Below are 22,986 nucleotides of genomic sequence, written 5' to 3'. Positions count from 1 at the left end.
AGCAAGTCCTGGCAAGCAGAAGTGAACTGTGTGGCCAGAGGCCATTGAACTGTTTTCCTAGATATTACCTCTGCCCATAAGATCAGTTTTTTGCCTGGCTATGTGTATATGGGGGTATTTTGTAAGGGGGACAGAGTTTTAACCAGTAGAGACCTATGTCAAGTTATATAGTTTATGTTTGTTTAACTGTAGCTAGAATCTATTTATTGTATGAAGTAGTAATTCTTGTTAATTACAGAAACCTGGTCCACATTTTCTCTAAATAAAATTTGAGAACTTCAGCATACTTTTGTAAAAGCTTTAGCTTTTTTGTGATGACTCTGGGAATAATGGGGCTTGGTTTCCACCATGCTACCCCCGTGAGGTCTGATATTAGGCCCAACATTGCTTGCTGCAAACCATGCACATACAAGTAAAGCACTAAGGTACATCACACTGGCAATGCAGATTGATCTTACTGACTTGTACGTTGCATTGAATATTTATTGGCCTCTTGTGAGAATACGGCTGGAGCATAGTGAAGAAATGGGAGGCCCAAGTGGTGAAAGAAGGCATTGGTAGGAGCAGTGTACAGACCCACATACAGTAGCCACACTGTGGCAAAGACTATAAAACCAACAAATGATAGGAGCATATAAATAGAATAGAGCTATAATTATGGGTAACATTATTCTTCATGATGTGGAGGTGTAGGTGTTGGACTGGGGAGGACAAAGTCAGAAGGTTTCAAGCACCAGCTTATAGTCCCTCAGGTTTATTTGAAATCACAAACGTTCGGAGCAGTGCTCCTTTGTCAGATGAAGTTACTGACCAGGCCTATATCCCTGGATATTGTAGGGGAGGGTTGTAGTGACTGGAACCAGCTGGATTTTATTGACTACAAGGTTCTTGATTGGGAATGTTAACTTGGGCCAATCAGGAAGCCAGCAGTAGCCATGATCCTATTGAATGACAGAGCGGGCTCAAGGAGCTGAATGGCCAACTCCTGTTCCTATTTCTGATGGTCTTATGGTGATTTAGAGAGATTACATTAGATGTCTGCAATGCAGTATATTGAATGGCCACTTCAAGTGCTTGTTTATTGGAAGGTTTTTGGCCTGGATACTTTCTTTCTAGATTTTCTGGTTGTAGTGTAATAGCTAATTCATTGTTTTTAATTTCATCCTCGCCAAGGATTTGGGATCCTTTCTACCGAAGCCACTTTCAGTTGTTTGGTGGCATCTTTGAATATTGCTGAAAAGAGATGAAATATTGAAAATATTGGTATTACACTCATCAGGATAAAGGCAAGAAATTCAAATTTTAAATGATCCTAATCATTTATACTACAGGGGAAATGTGTATTGATTGACCAAGGCATTGTCATAGAAAAAGCAACAGAGAATAGAAACTCTCAAAAAAGACAAGACTTGGACACATTGCTTTTACACATAAAGAATGGGTCTCACTGTGTAAGCATATCACTTCGAATATGCATAAATGAGCCATGTTATGAGCCCAACTGATCATCTGAAATTGGCTGTTAGTCTGGCTGCTAACATGCTTGACTAATTTGGAGGTCTTCCAGTGCTGCAATTTGTGGAAATTAAAATTGCCTGTACAATTCACCAAAGAATGTTAATATCTACCTGGTTAGATTAGATTAGATTAGATTCCCTACAGTGTGGCAACAGGCCCTTCGGCCCAACAAGTCCACACCGCCCCTTGCAGCATCCCACCCAGACCCATCCCCCTATAACCCACACACACCCCTGAATACTACAGGCAATTTAGCATGGCCAATCCACCTAGTCAGCACATCTTTGGACTGTGGGAGGAAACCGGAGCACCCAGAGGAAACCCACGCAGACACGGGGAGAATGTGCAAACTCCACACAGACAGTTACCCGAGGCTGGAATCGAACCCGGGTACCTGGTGCTGTGAGGCTGCAGTGCTAACCACTGAGCCACCGTGCTGCCCCATTGATGAATACCCTTCACAGAAGGGAATCAGCCACCTCTTCCCTGTCTAGTGCACACTGGTTCAAGGCCCATATCATGTGGCTGACTCTGTATGTAATTTTCCCCTACATAGAGATGGCAAGAAGAGTAAGTAATTGGACAGGCTGGTCCTGGAGAGATACTCATCTTCTTCTCACCTCTCCACAATCCTCTGTGAGATTAGATCCACTTTTTAGGGACTTGCTTGACCCAGCATAATTCAAGGCCCATAAATGTGAATTAATGACCACATAAGAACCTCAACTCACCTGCCTTCCTGTTGATTGATTAAGGTAGCTAGCTTTCTGACTGGGAAACCAGAGTGACCTGTTTGTTAAGTTAGGGGTGGGGATGCCTCTAATTGTCCAAACTGGACCATGGAGTCGGGTGGAGAGGATCGTAAAGCAGTAGCCTCTGAAAGTCAACCAATACCCTTCACTCTAACCTCCCTCAGCATTCACCCCACTCTCCCTACAATCTCCATCCCAAGACAAGACGTTACAAGTCACTTACCTTCTTGCCGCTGCATCTGCTGAGGAGTAAGCCTTCTGATTGGCCAGCAGCTTCTGACAACCCAGGACACCCCACCCACACTCTCATGTTGGCTCTTGGCAGCATTGCTCACCTCCTCAGAATAAGTAAAACATTGAAATAGAAAGAAAAAAAAATTGTAAAAGATCTGTTCTGCCAAACCTAATAACCTTAATCTGGCTCATGCATTAAGTCACAATCCAGCAGCAACAAACTGCTTCTTTTCACCAGTAATTTTGCAGGTAGGTCTGTGAAAACAACAGGTTAAGGTACACTGATCCACACTTCTGAAATGACTGCTGGCTAGAGCATCTCACTCTTATGCTGGCAGCACCTTCCAGGCAATAGATTGAGGATAATTTCATATTTCCCATAGGTTTTGTTAAATCTTTCATTAATACCTATTCCAGCTTATTGGACATGATGAAAAAAAAGGAGTCTATGTATCATATATTTCTACAGATTAATCTTAGACCTTCTTGCTAGCAAGATTTACCAGTGACGGAATAAATCATTTATCAGACTCTGACAGCCTCACACACTAATCATTCATTTTCCTCCAGGTTGTAGAGTGAGAATATGTGTCATGGAGATTTGACACTGATAAATGTGCCATGACTTTTTCTTGCTAATTTGACTTGTGACTTTTGCTGACAAATGAAACTTTCTTTCGTGCAAACCTTGGCTGATTCTTGATGTGATGTTTCATCAATTAGTCTTCTCGATTAGACACGGTTGAAATAGACAAGTTGGGTGATTTATATGGGGGTGAATGAGTTATTTTTTATTTTAAAAATTGCTTTTCTAACTAATGTTGCATCATTATGCCATTACTGTGTCAATCATCGTAGCTTAGTAGCAAGTTTGTCCCATTAAATACTGATAACCTCAGCTTGTTGTTGATTGGGAAAATTAAACCGAAATAAAATTCAGCCCATCATTTACAAACTCCTAACAGAAATCCCCACCCCAGGTCAGCAATTTTTGTAATGTGAACACATCCAGAGTAAACACCGTAGGATTTGGGGCGAGGGGGTGGTGGTGAAGTTATGTTTTGGTTGGATCCAATTAAGATAAGAACCATAGGTTTGTGATATTCAAAATACTGTGCTTATGCACTTCCATAGTTTGCACAGTGCTGCATTTCGCAAGTTAAATCTTGCTCTTTGAGAAGCTGTAGCGATATGGTTTTATCTTACAGTTGTCTAGGGATTGCACAATCCAATAAGGACTCAACACTCACAAGGGACTGCAGTTTGTCATGTAAAGAAAAGTTTTGCTGTAACAAAAAGGCTGCCTGATTGTTCACGTGGCATCACGGGGATACGTAGTCAATACGTCTTTGCTCTGATGCTGAAGAGTTGGATGCCCTGCTGCAGGAGGTTCATTGAGAGGCTGGGAGCTTGAAGCATGACCTTGAAAATCATCACTGGAGCATGGAGGGAGGTCACCAACCCAAACCAATTCACTCAGCTAATGTGAGCCTCGCTGCAAATGAAGTATGTTTCGACCATTTAGAGGATGAATGTATCAGTGGTCAATTTTTCTCACATTTTTGGATCCTGCAACAATCTCACAGCCTCAGATTGGCAATTCAAAGTGATCTCGGAGGTACCATACAAAGCAAGAAAAACAATACTGTTCACTAAATCTGTATATATGACAACAGTAACTTATGATGTGCCAGTGTTGGACTGAGGTTGACAAAGTCAGAAGTCACATGACACCAGGTTATAGTCCAACAGATTTATATGAAATCATAAGTTTTTGCAGCGCTGCTCCTTTGGCAGGTGAAGTGGAGCGAAGCACACAGGCACAGAATTTATATGCAGTGAAATAATGGCAAGATAATTCCAGGTAATGAATGTCAAAAGATAGATGCAGAGAGTGTGAATGGAGTGTCAGCAAGCTGAACAACAGGTCTTTGCAGATGATAAGGAGTATCAACTGCATGATTAAAGTTTCAACAACTGAATAGCAAGTGAAGGGATGGCCTATGGTCTGAATAATAAGTACAAAAAAATCAAAAACAAATGATGCTGGAGACAAACCAAATGGCTGGAATGACGTGCTAGGTACAGGAGTCGCATGCGAGGGCCTAACAAGTAATCCAAAACTGTACAAACAAGTTAATGTAGAGAGATAATAACAAGTTATCAGGGTGATTGTGTCTAAACAGAACAGAAAGGAAGATTTAACACTGAACAGAATGATGGCATTGCATGTAGTGCAGTATGAACACAAGTTCATGGTTGAGGCAGTCCTCATGGGTACGGAACTTGGTTATCTGGGCCCATGATAACAGCCTCAGCCATGATCTTGGGTTCATATAAGAGAATGGTCAAAGAAAGAGTAGGGCCGATCAGGGATAGCATAGGGAACTTGTGTGTGGAGCCTGAGGAGGTAGGGGAAGCCCTAAATGAGTTTTTTGCTTCTGTCTTTACGAAAGAAACGACCTGTGTAGTGAATGAAACCTTTGAAGAGCAGGTGTGCATGCTGGAATGGATAGAGATAGAGGAAGCTGATGTACTGAAAATTTTGTCAAACATTAAGATTGACAAGTCGCCAGGCCCGGATCAGATTTGTCCTCGGCTGCTTTGGGAAGCGAGAAATGCAATTGCTTCGCCACTTGCGAAGATCTTTGCATCCTCGCTCTCCACTGGAGTCGTACCTGAGGACTGGAGAGAGGCAAATGTAATTCCTCTCTTCAAGAAAGGAAATAGGGAAATCCCCGGCAATTATAGACCGGTAAGTCTCACGTCTGTCGTCTGCAAGGTGTTAGAAAGGATTCTGAGGGATAAGATTTATGACCATCTGGAAGAGCATGGCTTGATCAAATACAGTCAACACGGCTTTGTGAGGGGTAGGTCATGCCTTACAAACCTTATCGAGTTTTTTGAGGATGTGACTAGTAAGGTTGATGAGGGTCAAGCTGTGGATGTGGTGTATATGGACTTCAGTAAGGCATTTGATAAGGTTCCCCATGGAAGGCTCATTCAGAAGGTCAGGAGGAATGGGATACAGGGGAACTTAGCTGCTTGGATACAGAATTGGCTGGCCAACAGAAGACAGCGAGTGGTAGTAGAAGGAAAATATTCTGCCTGGAAGTCAGTGGTGAGTGGGGTTCCACAGGGCTCTGTCCTTGGGCCTCTACTGTTTGTAATTTTTATTAATGACTTGGACGAGGGAATTGAAGGATGGGTCAGCAAGTTTGCAGACGACACAAAGGTCGGAGGTGTCGTTGACAGTATAGAGGGCTGTTGTAGGCTGCAGCGGGACATTGACAGGAAGCAGAGATGGGCTGAGAGGTGGCAGATGGAGTTCAACCTGGATAAATGCGAGGTGATGCATTTTGGAAGGTCGAATTTGAAAGCTGAGTACAGGATTAAGGATAGGATTCTTGGCAGCGTGGAGGAACAGAGGGATCTTGGTGTGCAGATACATAGATCCCTTAAAATGGCCACCCAAGTGGACAGGGTTGTTAAGAAAGCATATGGTGTTTTGGCTTTCATTAACAGGGGGATTGAGTTTAAGAGTCGTGAGATCTTGTTGCAGCTCTATAAAACTTTGGTTAGACCGCACTTGGAATACTGCGTCCAGTTCTGGGCGCCCTATTATAGGAAAGATGTGGATGCTTTGGAGAGGGTTCAGAGGAGGTTTACCAGGATGCTGCCTGGACTGGAGGGCTTATCTTATGAAGAGAGGTTGACTGAGCTCGGTCTCTTTTCATTGGAGAAAAGGAGGAGGAGAGGGGACCTAATTGAGGTATACAAGATAATGAGAGGCATAGATAGAGTCGATAGCCAGAGACTATTTCCCAGGGCAGAAATGGCTAGCACGAGGGGTCATAGTTTTAAGCTGGTTGGTGGAAAGTATAGAGGGGATGTCAGAGGCAGGTTCTTTACGCAGAGAGTTGTGAGAGCATGGAATGCGTTGCCAGCAGCAGTTGTGGAAGCAAGGTCATTGGGGTCATTTAAGAGACTGCTGGACATGCATATGGTCACAGAAATTTGAGGGTGCATCCATGAGGATCAATGGTCGGCACAACATTGTGGGCTGAAGGGCCTGTTCTGTGCTGTACTGTTCTATGTTCTATGTTCTATTAATTAGTTTGAACACTTTTGGATTATTTGTTAGACCCTCGGCATCGTATCGTATCATTCCAGTCATTTGGTTTGTCTCCAGCACAATCCTAGTTTTGATTTTTTGTAATTATTAATCGGATCCCTCCTATTTAGCTGTTGACACATTCCTCACACCATTTGACTCACCTGCAAAGACCTGTTATTCAGTCTATCGACACTCCACTCACACTATTTGTATTTATCTTTTGACATGCCTAATTACCTGAACTTATCTTGCCATTGTGGCACTGCATATAAATTCTGTGCTAGTGTCCTTCCCTCCAGTGCTCTGAAAACTCACGATTTCAAAGAAACCTGTTAGACGATAACCTGGTGTCATGTGACTTCTAACAATAAATCAATTCATTTTTTTCCCTAGGCCAGTTTGACACAGTTAACTTGAAGATAGAGGTTGAAGATCAAACATCAAAGTTCATATAGCATTCTCCACATGTGTGAAACCTGCCAATGGAATCATCAGTTATAAATGCAATTTTTCTAGAGATCGGACAACTGAGTTTTACAAGCTGGTAAATAACTTTCTGTGTGTCTGGTAAGCCTCCTGCATCAAGAATTGGCATTTGTTGTTTCTTCTTTAAATAATGAGGGTACTGCTAAACAATGAAGGAATCATAGCTGACTGCTACATGATGGCTATTATGATGCATAGAATGATATAGCACAGGAAGAGGCCATTTTGCCCATTGGGCTCGTTCAAGCCCTGACAGCTATCTGTTTAATCCTATTTACTGCATGCTGTGTATACCAGTCTTGTATAAGCATTTAACAAATTCCTTTTTAAGTGTTACTATTAAATCTGCTTCCAAGCGGTGAGAGAGCAGAAGTAGTCCACTCACCCCATCGCATCTGCTCCACCATTCAACGAGATCATAGTTGATCTGATCGGCTCCATTTTCTGCCTTTTCCCAACAGCCCTTGATTCCCTTTCTGATTAAAAATCCATCTTTCTCAGCCATGAATATACTAAATAACCCAGCCTCAACAGTGCTGTGCAGTAAAGAATTCCACTGACTGTCTACCCTCTGAGAGAAGAAATTCCTCCTCATCTCTGTCTTAATTGTGCATTATCTCATTCTCAGATTATGCCCTCTGGTCACTCCCAGAAGGAGTAACAACCTTTCTGCATAAACCCTGTCAAGTCCCTTTAGAATTTTGTATGTTGCAGTAAACGCACCCCTTATTCTTCTATATTCCAATGAGTACACACCCAACGTACTCAACCTCTTCTTGTAAGACAGTCCTTCCATACCTGGTGTTAGCCTACTTACTCTTCTTTGGACTGCTTCCAATGTCATGCTTTCTTCCCTTAGATAAGGGGCCCAAAACAGTTCACGGTATTCCAGCTGTGGTCTTGCATATTTTAAACATAGCCTCCCTAACATTTTGTACTCCATTCCTTTTGAAATCAAGGCTAATATTCCATTTGAATTCCCTATTACATCCTAAACTTGAACACTGGCTGTTTGTGTTCCATGGACAAGGACTCCCAAATCCTATAGCTTTAGCTTTCTGAAGTCTTTCTCCATTTAAATAGTATTCTCCTCCTTTATTCTACCTGCCAAAGTGTGTAACCTCATAGTTCCCCAGATTATATTCCATCTGTCAAGTGTTTTGCCCACTCACTTCACCTGTCTATTCCCACAGCAGGCTCTTTGTGTCATCACCATTTGCTTTCCCATTCATTTTTGAGCCATCTGCAAACTTGGTAGTATATTCACTTTTCTCATCTAGATTATTCATATTTATTTGTAGATAATTGTTGAGCAGCATTGATCCCTGTGACACTCCACTAGTTGTGATCCTGAAAATGACCTTTGTATCCCAACTCTCTGTCTTCTATTAGTAAGCCAGTTCTCTAGCCGTGCTAATATACTACCTCCAACACCAAGGGATCTTATCTTATTAAATGGCCAAATGTGTGATACCTTAACAAATGCCTTCTGAAAATCCAAATACATGATATTCATCCTCCCTTTGAGGGAAGTCTTCCAAATCACAAGCCGTTGCATAAAAAAGATTCTTATCTCACCTCTGTACTTTTACTAATTACCTTAGTTAATGTCTTCACTGAATTCACAGTTCAGCCATTGGAAACAGTTTCTCGTACTTGATTTTATCAAGAACTTCATGATTTTGAACTCCGAAATTAAAATTTTTCCTTAACATTTTCTGTCCTAAGGACAGCAATCCCAGGTAGCCTAGTATCTCTAAGTAGCAAAAGTGCTGCATCCCTAGTATCACTGCAAAAATTTCACCAAAAATCTTTTCTAAGACTGCGACAAAATGCAGGGAATTTAAACCAAAGGACAGTATCATAAAGGTCAAAGGACAATGAGGTTTGCTTGGGACCGATGGATTATCGCAAGCTGAGGGTCAGGTTGATTCTCAACAGGCTGTGAAGTCCAGTTCTGGTCGCCCAGTTATAAGAAGAATATTATAAAGCTGGAGAGGATTCAGAACAGACTTACCAGGATGTTGCTGGGTATAGAAAGTTTGTATTATAAAAAGAGGCTGGATATACTGGGACTTTTTTCACTGCAAGGTACAAGGTTGAAAGGTGACCTGATAGAAGTTTACAAAATAATGACAGCTATCGACAGAGTTAATGGCAGTTGTGTGTTCCCTAGGATGGGGGATTTCAAGACTAGGGGGCACATTTTTAAGGTCAGAGGAGATACATTTACAAAAGGAATGAGTGGAAAACTTTTTACACAGAGGGTGGTTCACATGTGGAATGAACTTCCTGAGGAAATGGTGGATGTGGGTACAGTTAGAACATTTAAAAGGCATTTGGATAGTACATGGATAGGAAAGGTTTGGAGCGATATGGGCCAGGAGAATGTAGGTGGGACTAGTTTAGTTTGGGATTATATTCCGCATGGACTGGGTTGGCCAAAGGGTGTTTCTGTGCTGTATAAATCTATATAGTCAATGTCAATACAAACATTGCAGTGCACAGTTGGCACAGAACTAACTGTCCTTGATGGATACAGGTTTAGCTCCCAGTCGCCCACAGGACATTAAAACATAGAATGTTGCTTTTCCTTACGGAATTTGACCAAGGGAACTCAAGAGAAGTGGGAACAATACTCAATGACACCTTCATTTATATAAATAAGTGTTCAAGGTCTGGATTTGTTTAATGTACTGGATGGAGATGCTGTTGTACCTGCATTTAAAGTCAATGCACAGAAAGTATTGGTCAGTTACCTGACTTTGGAAATTTGGCAAGTTGTTTGAAAGGATTATTAGGGATGGTTAGCATGACCACTTGAACAGGGTAAACCCAAATAACTATAGATGCTGGAAATCGGAAACAAAAACAGAAGTTGCTGGAAAAGCTCAGCAGATCTGGCAGCGTCTGTGGAGAGAAATCAGAGTTAATGTTTCAGGTCCACTAACCCTTTCTTGGAACTGAGGTTGGCTAGGAAAAAGAGATAATGGGAACTGCAGATGCTGGAGAATCCAAGATAATAAAATGTGAGGCTGGATGAACACAGCAGGCCCAGCAGCATCTCAGGAGCACAAAAGCTGACGTTTCGGGCCTGGACCCTTCATCAGAGAGGGGGATGGGGTGAGGGTTCTGGAATAAATAGGGAGAGAGGGGGAGACGGACCAAAGATGGAGAGAAAAGAAGATAGGTGGAGAGGAGAGTATAGGTGGGGAGGTAGGGAGGGGATAGGTCAGTCCAGGGAGGACAGACAGGTCAAGGAGGTGGGATGAGGTTAGTAGGTAGATGGAGGTGCGGCTTGGGGTGGGAGGAAGGGATGGGTGAGAGGAAGAACCGGTTAGGGAGGCAGAGACAGGTTGGACTGGTTTTGGGATGCAGTGGGTGGGGGGGAAGAGCTGGGCTGGTTGTGTGGTGCAGTGGGGGGAGGGGACGAACTGGGCTGGTTTAGGGATGCAGTAGGGGAAGGGGAGATTTTGAAGCTGGTGAAGTCCACATTGATACCATTAGGCTGCAGGGTTCCCAGGCGGAATATGAGTTGCTGTTCCTGCAACCTTCGGGTGGCATCATTGTGGCAGTGCAGGAGGCCCATGATGGACATGTCATCTAGAGAATGGGAGGGGGAGTGGAAATGGTTTGCGACTGGGAGGTGCAGTTGTTTGTTGCGAACTGAGCGGAGGTGTTCTGCAAAGCGGTCTCCAAGCCTCCGCTTGGTTTCCCCAATGTAGAGGAAGCCACACCGGGTACAGTGGATGCAGTATACCACATTGGCAGATGTTCAGGTGAACCTCTGCTTAATGTAGAATGTCATCTTGGGGCCTGGGATAGGGGTGAGGGAGGAGGTGTGGGGGCAAGTGTAGCATTTCCTGCGGTTGCAGGGGAAGGTGCTGGGTGTGGTGGGGTTGGAGGGCAGTGTGGAGCGAACAAGGGAGTCACGGAAAGAGTGGTCTCTCCGGAAAGCAGACAGGGGTGGGGATGTAAAAATGTCTTGGGCGGTGGGGTCGTATTGTAAATGGCGAAAGTGTTGGAGGATGATGCGTTGTATCTGGAGGTTGGTGGGGTGGTGTGTGAGAACGAGGGGGATCCTCTTAGGGCGGTTGTGGCGGGGGCGGGGTGTGAGGGATGTGTTGCGGGAAATACGGGAGACGCGGTCAAGGGCGTTCTCGATCACTGTGGGGGGAAGGTTGCGGTCCTTAAAGAACTTGGACATCTGGGATGTGCGGGAGTGGAATGTCTTATCGTGGGAGCAGATGCGGCGGAGGCGGAGGAATTGGGAATAGGGGATGGAATTTTTGCAGGAGGGTGGGTGGGAGGAGGTGTATTCTAGGTAGCTGTGGGAGTCGGTGGGCTTGAAATGGACATCAGTTACAAGCTGGTTGCCTGAGATGGAGACTGAGAGGTCCAGGAAGGTGAGGGATGTGCTGGAGATGGCCCAGGTGAACTGAAGGTTGGGGCGGAAGGTGTTGGTGAAGTGGATGAACTGTTCGAGCTCCTCTGGGGAGCAAGAGGCGGCGCCGATACAATCATCAATGTACCGGAGGAAGAGGTGGGGTTTGGGGCCTGTGTAGGTGCGGAAGAGGGACTGTTCCACGTAAGGTAAGGATGGTAGATTATCCTTCCCAAAGGACATTACTGAACCAGATAGGTTTTTATGACAATCAAGATTGGTTACATGGTTGCCATTAGGTCAGCTCTCCATTTCAGATTTTTTAAAAATTGAATGCAATTTTCACTATCTGTGATTCGAACTCAATGTTCCCAGAACATTAGACTAGGAAACCCAGGCCAATCATATTATCAATACAACAGAAGAGGGACTGTTCCACGTAACCTACAAAGAGGCAGGCATAGCTGGGGCCCATGCGGATGCCCATGGCCACCCCCTTAGTCTGTAGGAAGTGGGAGGAGTCAAAAGAGAAGTTGTTGAGGGTGAGGATGAGTTCAGCTAGGCGGATGAGAGTGTCGGTGGAGGGGGACTGGTCGGGTCTGCGGGACAGGAAGAAGCGGAGGGCCTTGAGGCCATCTGCATGCGGAATGCAGGTGTATAGGGACTGGACGTCCATGGTGAATATGAGGTGTTGGGGGCCAGGGAATTGAAAGTCCTGGAGGAGGTGGAGGGCGTGGGTTGTGTCACGGACGTAGGTGGGGAGTTCCTGGACCAAAGGTGAGAAAATGGAGTCCAGATAGGTGGAGATGAGTTCGGTGGGGCAGGAGCAGGCTGAGACGATGGGTCGACCAGGGCAGGCAGGTTTGTGGATTTTGGGAAGGAGATAGAAACGGGCCGTGCGGGGTTGGGGAACAATGAGGTTGGAGGCTGTGGGTGGGAGGTCCCCTGAGGTGATGAGGTCGTGAATGGTGTTGGAGATGATGGTTTGGTGCTCGGGTGTGGGGTCATGATCGAGGGGGCGGTAGGAGGTGGTGTCGGAGAGTTGGCGTCTGGCCTCGGCGATGTAGAGGTCAGTGCGCCATACTACCACTGCGCCACCCTTGTCTGTGGGTTTGATGGTGAGGTTGGGGTTGGAGCGGAGGGAGCGGAGGGCTGCCCGTTCTGCGGGGGAGAGGTTGGAGTGGGTGAGAGGGGTGGAGAGGTTGAGGCGGTTAATGTCTCGACGGCAGTTGGAGATGAAGAGGTCGAGGGAGGGTAGGAGGCCTGGGGGTGGTGTCCAGGAGGAGGACTTGTGTTGGAACCAGCTTGTAACTGATGTCCATTTCAAGCCCACCGACTCCCACAGCTACCTAGAATACACCTCCTCCCACCCACCCTCCTGCAAAAATTCCATCCCCTATTCCCAATTCCTCCGCCTCCGCCGCATCTGCTCCCATGACAAGACATTCCACTCCCGCACATCCCAGATGTCCAAATTCTTCAAGGACCGCAACTTTCCCCCCACAGTGATCGAGAACACCCTTGACCGCGTCTCCCGTATTTTCCGCAACACATCCCTCACACCCCGCCCCCGCCCTAAGAGGATCCCCCTCGTTCTCAACCAACCTCGTCCCCACCAACCTCCGGATACAACGCATCATCCTCCAACACTTCCGCCATTTACAATACGACCCCACCACCCAAGACATTTTTACATCCCCACCCCTGTCTGCTTTCCGGAGAGACCACTCTCTCCGTGACTCCCTTGTTCGCACCACACTGCCCTCCAACCCCACCACACCCGGTACCTTCCCCTGCAACCACAGGAAATGCTACACTTGTCCCCACACCTCCTCCCTCACCCCTATCCCAGGCCCCAAGATGACATTCCACATTAAGCAGAGGTTCACCTGCACATCTGCCAATGTGGTATACTGCATCCACTGTCCCCGGTGCGGCTTCCTCTACATTGGGGAAACCAAGCGGAGGCTTGGAGACCGCTTTGCAGAACACCTCCGCTCAGTTCGCAACAAACAACTGCACCTCCCAGTCGCAAACCATTTCCACTCCCCCTCCCATTCTCTAGATGACATGTCCATCGTGGGCCTCCTGCACTGCCACAATGATGCCACCCGAAGGTTGCAGGAACAGCAACTCATATTCCACTTGGGAACCCTGCAGCCCAATGGTATCAATGTGGACTTCACCAGTTTCAAAATCTCCCCTTCCCCCACCGCATCCCAAAACCAGCCCAGTTCGTCCCCTCCCCCCACTGCACCACACAACCAGCCCAGCTCTTTCCCTCCACCCACTGCATCCCAAAACCAGTCCAACCTGTCTCTGCTTCCCTAACCGGTTCTTCCTCTCATCCATCCCTTCCTCCCACCCCAAGCCGCACCCCCATCTACCTACTAACCTCATCCCACCTCCTTGACCTGTCCGTCTTCCCTGGACTGACCTATCCCCTCCCTACCTCCCCACCTATACTCTCCTCTCCACCTATCTTCTTTTCTCTCCATCTTTGGTCCGCCTCCCCCTCTCTCCCTATTTATTCCAGAACCCTCACCCCATCCCCCTCTCTGATGAAGGGTCCAGGCCCGAAACGTCAGCTTTTGTGCTCCTGAGATGCTGCTGGGCCTGCTGTGTTCATCCAGCCTCACACTTTATTATCTTGGCTAGGAAAAAGTTGTTTTTTTATGTTGAAAATAGGTTGGGAGACTGGGGTAAGGAATAAAAAATAGATGGAGATAGAGCCCAAAGAGGGAGAAGAACAGTTGAACAGACAAAGGAGTTCAAAAATTTTAGGGCTTTTGGCACCTTCTTCCATATTCTTGACCCAACCTGGTTATCATATGGTCTGCTATTAACCCATTATTAGCCACTAATAGCCTCCATTATCAGCTAATCTTCTCCCAGACTGACCATTATCCACTCCTTTGTCAGTCCAACTGTTCTTCTCTTCCTTTGGGCTCTATTTCCACCTGTCATTTACTCCATAGCCTCCCCCACACCCCCCCCCCCCACCCACGACCCTATCTTTTGCATAAAAGCTAACTTTTTCCTAGCTACCATCAGTTCTGTGGAAGGGTCACTGGACCCAATATGTCAACTATGATGTTTCTACATAGAGTCTGCCAGACCTACTGAGCTTTTCCAGCAATTTATGATTTTGTTGCACTTGGATCTGGGACTGTTGGCCCAGGATTCTCTAAAAGTTAACTTGCAGGTAGAGTCCGTGATTAAGAAAGCGAATGTTATGTTGCCATTTATCTCAAGAGGGTTGGAATATAAAAGCAGCGATGTGCTTCTCAGGCTTTATAAAGCTCTAGTTAGGCCCCATTTAGAATATTGTGTCCAATTTTGGCCCCACACCTCAGGAAGGACATACTAGCCATGGAGCGTGTCCAGCAGAAATTCACACGATAATCCCTGGAATGGTAGGTTTAACGTACAATGAATGGCTAAGGATCCTGGGATTGTGCTCGTTCGAGTTTAGAAGGTTGAGGGGAGATCTAATAGAAACTTACAAGATAATGTATGATTAAGAAGGGGTGGATGCTAGGAAGTTGTTTCCGTTAGGCGGGGAGACTAGGACCCGTGGGCACAGCCTTAAAATTAGAGGGGGTAAATTTAAAACTGAAATGAGACGATATTTCTTCAGCCGGAGAGTGGTGGGTTTGTGGAATTCATTGCCACGGAGTGCAGTGGAGACCGGGACGTTGGATGCCTTCAAGGCAGAGATCGTCAAATTCTTGATCTCACAAGGAATCAAGGGCTACGGGGAGAGTGCAGGGAAGTGGAGTTGAAATGCCCATTAGCCATGATTTAAATGGCGGAGTGGACTTGATGGGCCAAATGGCCTTGCTTCCACTCCTATGTCTTGTGGTCTTATGGATAGGGTAGTGGTTTTAGAGTCTCTCTTCTGGAACAAGGGATCACATCTTACGAAACGAGTTGGATTTTTTGAGGCAATGAATAAGCTGGTGAAAGAAGATGACTTTCTTGATGTCATGTTGCTGAATTTTCCAAAAGCTTTTAATAAGTTGCCATGTAATAATCTACTTATTAAGAAATAAAGGCTGTGAGAATAGCTGAAAGACTTTGAGTTCAATAAATACCGTGGTTGCACGCACATAGCGTTACTGTCATTATGTTAAGAACACTGGTTGGTCTGTCAACAATTCAAATATCAGTTTGATTTTCTCTTCTTGGATTAAAAATCTGCCAATCATAAAGGATAAAAGTCCTGTTAATAACATTCAAAAACCAATCACAGCTTATTTTTTAAAGTGAAAACTGGAAGTTTTCTGAGCGAGTGCAGTGTCAGATTCCCCTACCCTCTTGCGATACAAGGTCGGAAACCACATAAAACCAGGTTATAGTCCAACGGGTTTATTTGAAAACGCAACCTTTTGAAGCCTCAGTTCTTCTTCCGGTGTTAACGAGAGAGTTAGTATCAGACACAGAATTTATAAGCAAAATATCAAAGCCTCACACCACTGTTGAAGCCATACACTAAGCTGGTAAAGTACTGTACACAATTCTAAATTTCTTGTGATAGATTTGACTGGAATAACACTAGGGGCAATAAATGGGATTGAATCCCCTATTTGCTATGAATTTTTAAAACATCTATTTTTTACCTCCCTGTACCTGACTATATGTTGCTATTTGAGAAAAAAGCTGTTTTAACATAAAAATTTCGTGCTCTGAGAAATCTAGAAAAGATGCACGACTGTAAGTTAGAGTTTTGCTCTTTTTGATTTAAATCAAGGAACACGTTTTCGCACTTTTGCTAGCCATAATCTGAAACTCTCCTTTCCAGAAGGCTGCAAGTTCTGGATCAATTGAAAGTTTCAAACAAGGCTGATTTTTTTTTGTTCAGTAAACTTATTAATTAATATTGAACAAAGATAGGTGAGTGTTCAGCTCAGCCACGATCAGTTTGAATAATGGAACAAGCTTAAAGAGCTGAACAGATTCACCCTATTCCAGTGAATGAGAAAATCACATCCAATGAGTTACTACTTTTGTTTAACATTCATTAGAGGACTGGATCTCTCCATTTGATATCTTGCTTATAAATTCTGTGTCTGAGGTTAACTCTCTCACTAACACTGGAAGAAGGACTGAGGCTCCAAAAGCTTGTGTTTTCAAATAAACCTGTTGGACTGTAATCTGGTGCTATGTGGTTTCTGACCTTGTATTGCAAGAGGGTAGGGGAATCTTTATTGCATTTAATCTCATGCCAGTGTTGGATTCTATATGTGTCCTGTGCAAACCGGTCTCATGCTGCCAGCAGGAAAGAAATAAAGACCGCAGGATCCACTTGTTTGGTGTTACATAGCACAAAAGCAACAGGAAAGCAACACAGCTCCTTCACATAATCCCAGATATAATTGTCAACAGCAAAAAGCTATTGTCACACCTCTTCTTAAATGAACTTATTAGTATATTTTAATCACTGTGAATTCAGTCACTGAATCAAAATCCAGCTGGTAGCAGCTTTTAATTGACTTCCCTTGCTAAAGCTACAGTAAATACTGCTACCTGCACATGTGATAATTTACGTAATAAACTGTTGGTGGATTTCAAGTGAGTTGGCAGTGGTAATGCATAGTCCTCTAGGGAATTTGTTGAGGCAGCTCTGCCATTTTTATTCCATAATCAAAATAAAGGCCACACCCTCAGAACATGCTCACCAAAGCAGGCACCTTCTGTGATCCTCATGCACAGTTACTCAAATACATCTGTGCATAAATGAAATGTTGAGGCTCACTCAGAAAAATATGATAAGTATGCATAAACTATAAATCATATGAGGAACTATTGAGGACTCTGGTCTCTGTATCCGATGGAGTTTAGAAGCATTAGGGGGAATCTGATTGAAACTTACAGAATACTGAGAGGCCTGGATAGAGTGGATATGCAGAAGATGCTTCCATTAGTAAGAGAGACTAGGACCTGCAGGCACAGCGTCAGAGTGAAGGGACAACCCTTCAGAACTGACATGAGGAGGAATTTCTTCAGCCAGAGGGTGGTTAATCTGTGGAACTCATTACCGCAGACGGCTGTGCAGGCCAAGTCATTAAGTGTATTTACGACAGCGATTGGTTCTTGATAAGTAAGGGGATCAATGTGGAGAAGAAGATGTCACCCAAAATTGAATGGTGGAGCAGACTTGATGGGCCAAATTGCCTAATTCTATTCTGTGTCTTATGTCTAAACCAATGTAAAACCTAAATATACCTGAATGCCCACAAGCAATATTTTCTTGTTGAGTAAAAGTCTGTAGATTGTTTTGATAACAGCAGTAAATTCGTCATAGTGTCAGAGAGCCATAGGGCTGACTTCCTCAGAAAGAGATGACTGGTGATGAGTTTAACCAGAGGGTCTCCGTGCCTCAGGTGAGGGGTAAGGTGAGAAGGTGGGACGTTATAAGAAAGACATAGTTAAACTGGAAAGTGTGCAAATTTACAAGGATGTTGCCAGGACTCATAGGCCTGAGTTATAGGGAGAGGTTGGCCAGAATAGGACTTTATTCCTTGGAATGTAGGAGAATGAGGGCTGACCTTATTGAAGGATACAAAAACATAAGAGGTATAGAAAGCATGAAAACATATAGTCTTTTTGCCCGGGATGGGGAATTGAAAACTAGAGAACATAGATTTAAGGTGAGAGGGAGAAGATTTAAGAAGGACGTGAGGGGCAACTTCTTCACACAGAGGGTGGTGCATATATGGAACAGGCTGCCAGAGAAAGTGGTTGAGGCGGGTGCAATAGCTCATTTAAAAAGCATTTGGATACATTATTGGATTAGAAAGGTTAAGAGGGATATGGACCAAATATGGGCAATTGGAACTGGCTGAGTGGGCACCATGGACCAGCTTGGGCTGAAGGGCCTGTTTCCATGCTGTATTACTCTATGACTCTACTCTATGACCTCAGCTGGTAATGGAATTCAACCTGTGTTTTGATATCACTCTGCATCACAAACTCTGCACAGAGTACTGATTGTATTCCAATTTCATATGAACTTAAGCTTCATTGAGTGAAACCTTTGTCATCTGGTACCAAACAAATAGTGCTAGTAAACTAAAATCATATCAAAGAAGCATCATACTGGACTTAAAACATGAACTCAGCTTCCCTCTCCACAGATATTGTCAGACCTGCTGAGTTTCCCCAGTTTTTATTTAAAGTAGTGCTGCTATCTTTTTTATGTTACAATGGACAGGGGAAGCAACATGAAACATGTACAGCTTCGTACATACAGTTTTTTTTTTCCTTTTTAATGTCTTCGGTTGCTTCTCTTCTAGGTATATGGACCAATGCTGGCACGATATTTGGAACTAGAAAAGTTGGTGCGGAATGGCTGCTGATCAACGAAAAACATCAATATGAATGCCAGAATTTTCTGCCCCTGATACCTGTACTGCCTCTTTGCGATAGCTATTTTAGTCCCATACAACATAATGGAAATTATTCTTTGTTAAGTGCAAATCCATTTGCCTTTTAAAAATTTCTGTGACATTTGATTCACCACACTTTTAGGTACTGTGTTCTAGATCTTAATAGTCTTCTGCATAAAGGCATTTCTTCTAGTTCTTCCCTTCAATGCATTTACCTTAATTCTAGGATCTTTGGCTGCCACTTTAATTGTTTGAGAATTCTTGAGTTTTGTTTTTCTTTATCAAAACTTGGTGTAATTTTGATTTTAAAAAATTACGTCTCCCTTTATCTTTTCTGCTCAAAAGGAGAATAGTAGAAATTTGTCCGTTCTCTTGATAGAACCCTGTCTCCTGCCTGATACCATCCTGCTAAACCTTTCTCATCTACAGGACTTATAAATCCTGCCTTGATGTGGTGGTGCAGAATTGTACATATTTCTCCAACTGAAGCCGAATATAAAAATTTGTTTAGATTTGGAATGACTTACTCATTTTTATATTCAGTGCTCCTAATGGCAAAACCTAGAACCCTAGAAATTTTTGAACCACAGATATCAACACTTTGATTTGTTAATATGCATCTCCAGGTTCCTTTGTTCCCACACCTCCCTCAAAATAGTATCATTAAGATTATACATCCTCTCCATGTTTCTTGTACAGTATCTGGCAGTTAAAACACGAAGTCCCATAGCCTATTTCACCAGTCAGTTCACTTCCCTGAAATCTGCAGTTGCACTGCTCACTAGTTACTATATTATCAAGTTTCGTATCATCTGCGAACTTCAAAATCAGGTTCCCTGTACCCAGATATAGGTTATTAAGCTGTAGCAAATTGATTGACAGAATGCTGATTCATTATAGTTCATAAAGAATTCAACTCAAACATTTTTAGATCAGAAGGGCGGCACGGTGGCGCCGTGGTTAGCACTGCTGCCTCACAGCGCCGGGGATCTGTGTTTGATTCCACCCTCGGGTGACTGTCTGTGTGGAGTTTGCACATTCTCCCTGTGTCTGCGAGCGTTTCCTCCGGGTGCTCCGGTTTCCTCCCACTGTCCAAAGACATGTGGGTAAGTGGCCATGCTAAATTGCCCCGTAGTGCCCAGAGATGTGTTGGTTAGATGGATTGGCCAATGGGAAATGCATTGTTGGGGTAGGGGGCTGGGTCTGAGTGGGATGCTGTTCCAGTGGTTGGTGTGGAATCGATGGGCTGAATGGCTTGCTTCCACTCTGTAGGGATTCTATGATTCAGAAGAAATAAAGTCAATTTCTGCAAATGGCATATTTTTACCTCGTAGTGCCTCGTGTTTTCTCATATTTTCTTGGTCTGCTCATTTTGGAGTTCCCATACTTCCGAGGAAGAAGCAGAGACCCATTCTCCTCTCCCTCCACTGTTGAAGTGATTAGCTTGTGTCATAGGAATCTTTATATGGTTCCACTATGCATTGGACCGGGGAGCAAGTGAGTTCTATTCAGAATGGTGTGACTCCAGGGACACAGCAGTAGAGTGCCAGAATTTTTGCTCCATGCACAAGGCAGTTCAATATTAACATAAATCTTAATTTTCCAGTCTCCAATACCATGTTGTTTGAAAATTCAGGGGAACCTGCCCACCACAAGGGATTGGGTGCCAAAATTCTCCATGACCTTGGCCCCTTAGAAATTAAGAGCAACCAGTCAAAGTTTTTTAAAATATAGTTTCTGATTTTAACGTTTCAGGGAAGGCCCTTGGTCTGGACCCCTTGTTAGGGTTATTAGCCAGAAAGCCAAGAGAAATACACAGGTTTCCAAATGAATTAGGCTGACATGGAGTCCAGATATAAAGTACTACCAGGTCTGGCTGAAGACATTTCCCAACCAACCCCTCACCCCTGCCCAAGATGGTAGTCCTACTATACGAAACTGAGTTGAATGGCAGAATGTTAAAATCCTGAAAAGCAGAAACCAGTATGAGCAGGACCGGAGGATCTGTTTCCATGCTGATTGTCTCTATGACTCTAATGCTGTAAAAGTAGGATTGGGAACAGGCCATGCAGGATTGTTTGAAAAAGATCAAGAGTTCTAGCCTTGAGATCCTGGGGAACAAATACAGAGAGACTTGACATGAGTTCATGGCGTTGATTAATGCAGTGATGAGGCAATAAGGAGGAAGAGAAAAGTTAAAAATGATGAGTGAGAGATTGAATACTAAATGTGCAAAGGAGTCACTTGTCAAAAGTCAGACTGTAACTTCTGCCTTGGAGAAGCTCATCATCTGGTAAATGTTCCCTGCAGGAACTTGAAAGAAGTGTTTAGAAATCTTGTTAAACTTGGGAGGAATATTCCAGTGGATGTGAATTTTATAGAAAAAAGAGTTTTTAAGAGTTATTAAGTTGTTTGTTACAGAAGCAGAATAGGTTTCTTTAAATACACAAATGATTGCATTTATGATCAAAGAGATGATAGATTTACTTCTACTACAATACAGCTGGATATAGAGTTATAGAGCACAAAAACAGACCCTTCAGTCCAATCTGTGCATACTAACCAGATATCCTAAACTAATCTAGACCCCTTTTCCATGTATATCAGCACGAAGCTTGCATGTTAGCTGGACCGAATGTTGGATCTCATGCAGGAAGTGAATCTGACTTAGGAAACAGTTCGGAAGGGCTCAACCAGAGAGAAAGTGTCCTCTCAGGTTTTGGGATGCTCCACTGGGGACCTTGGTGGAAGAAAGGGAGAGATATCCTCCATCCATTGAGGGGAAGGAAATCCTCCAGATACACATTGATTTGGAATGTACATTTGCGATTGTGTTTATTTTTGCATTATGTCCAAGATGAAGTTTGATAGTCAATGGTTGGAGGAAGCTTAGGTGTGATATTGCTGGTAAATGAAGAGGGTGGTTTGCAACTTTTGCTGTCACATTCAAATTAGTTCTTCACGGAATGACTGGGCAAAAGTGGGCTGGTAATCTTCCCACTTTCACTTCCTCCTTTTTCCTTTATTTCCCCTTTCTTCCTTCCTCTCCCGAACAGCATTCCTTGTCCTACATGATCTCTGTTCATTGTCCTTGTCATACTATATTCTGAGGGGAATGCCTATTAGTGCAACCACACCTGGGAACAACTGGTTTGTGCAGAAGCCACAGATTTCAAGAGAATGCCCTACATCACTAGTCATAGCATCTCTGTAGACATTTACATGTTGAAAGAAGTAAAGATTTCACCACACATTTGCCAAATCATTGCATTGGCCAAGAGAGGGTTAAGCCCTTATTACACTGTAAAGAGTTATGATCTCCTTCTGTAGCAGTTGTTAGGGAATCTTTACCAATCTAGAATGCATAATCAACAATAGGAGCTGAAGTGAACTTATTGGCTGGCTCATTAAAATCAATATGGTCTTGTTGCCATTGAATTAGGGTTGCAAGCTGTTATGATTTCAGAAGAAGGAAGAAGAAGCGTGGTGGTTTGTGATGCAGAGTGATGCCAACAATGTGGAGTCAATTCCTCTACCAGCTGAGTTTACTATGAAAGCTTTACCTTCTCAACCTCGCCTGATGCATGGTGACCTCAGGTTAAACTCACCAGCAGTCCTTCTGTGATGAGAGAGCAGCCCTGTGGTCCTCTGGGACTCTGGCAACTACTGATCATGGTAGATACAAGCTCTAGATTGATGTGTTTTGCAGGTTGTGGATAAAGCTGTAATAATTTGTTACAGGAATATGAAACAAATTATATCACATTTATAAATAAATACATGTTTACTAAATAACTTCTTAACAGTTATATGTTACACTATAATTATTCTGTTTTCCACTAATTTAACAATAAAGTAAATTATAACTATCAACGTGAATCAGAATATGCCATATTTTATTTAGAAGAAGAGAGACTGAGTCTGAAATTGGAAGGCAGAGTCTCTACTTTGATCAAATTTTTGGGTGTTTTAAATTTTAAGAGAAACTTTACAAAATAGCATTGCTCTTTCAAAAACTGCAAATGCTAGAGATGTGAAATAAAAACAGAAAAAATGTTGGAAATGCTCAGCAGGTCTGACAGCATCTGTGGTGAGACAGGGTAA

General features: G+C 43.7%; 1 protein-coding gene across 3 annotated transcripts in view; it reads left to right on the top strand.

The window, feature by feature from the left end:
• Positions 1-22,659, top strand: part of xylb (xylulokinase homolog (H. influenzae)) — a 280,173-nt gene extending 257,514 nt beyond the window's left edge. For 2 of the 3 annotated variants that reach the window (XM_059640104.1, XM_059640100.1), the window contains one exon: positions 18,790-22,659. In XM_059640104.1, the coding sequence (XP_059496087.1) occupies positions 18,790-18,852 (63 nt within the window). In that variant the 3' untranslated portion in view covers positions 18,853-22,659. Of the gene's footprint in view, positions 1-7,014; positions 7,189-18,789 lie in introns of all 3 variants that reach the window. The other variant, XR_009442990.1, reaches the window with a different exon arrangement.
• Positions 22,660-22,986: the final 327 nt, after the last annotated feature.

This window comes from Stegostoma tigrinum, chromosome 2, assembly GCF_030684315.1.
Source record: "Stegostoma tigrinum isolate sSteTig4 chromosome 2, sSteTig4.hap1, whole genome shotgun sequence".
NCBI lineage: Eukaryota > Metazoa > Chordata > Chondrichthyes > Orectolobiformes > Stegostomatidae > Stegostoma > Stegostoma tigrinum.
The sequence above is the reverse complement of the archived record's forward strand: the minus strand, read 5'-3'. Positions and strand labels throughout refer to the sequence as shown.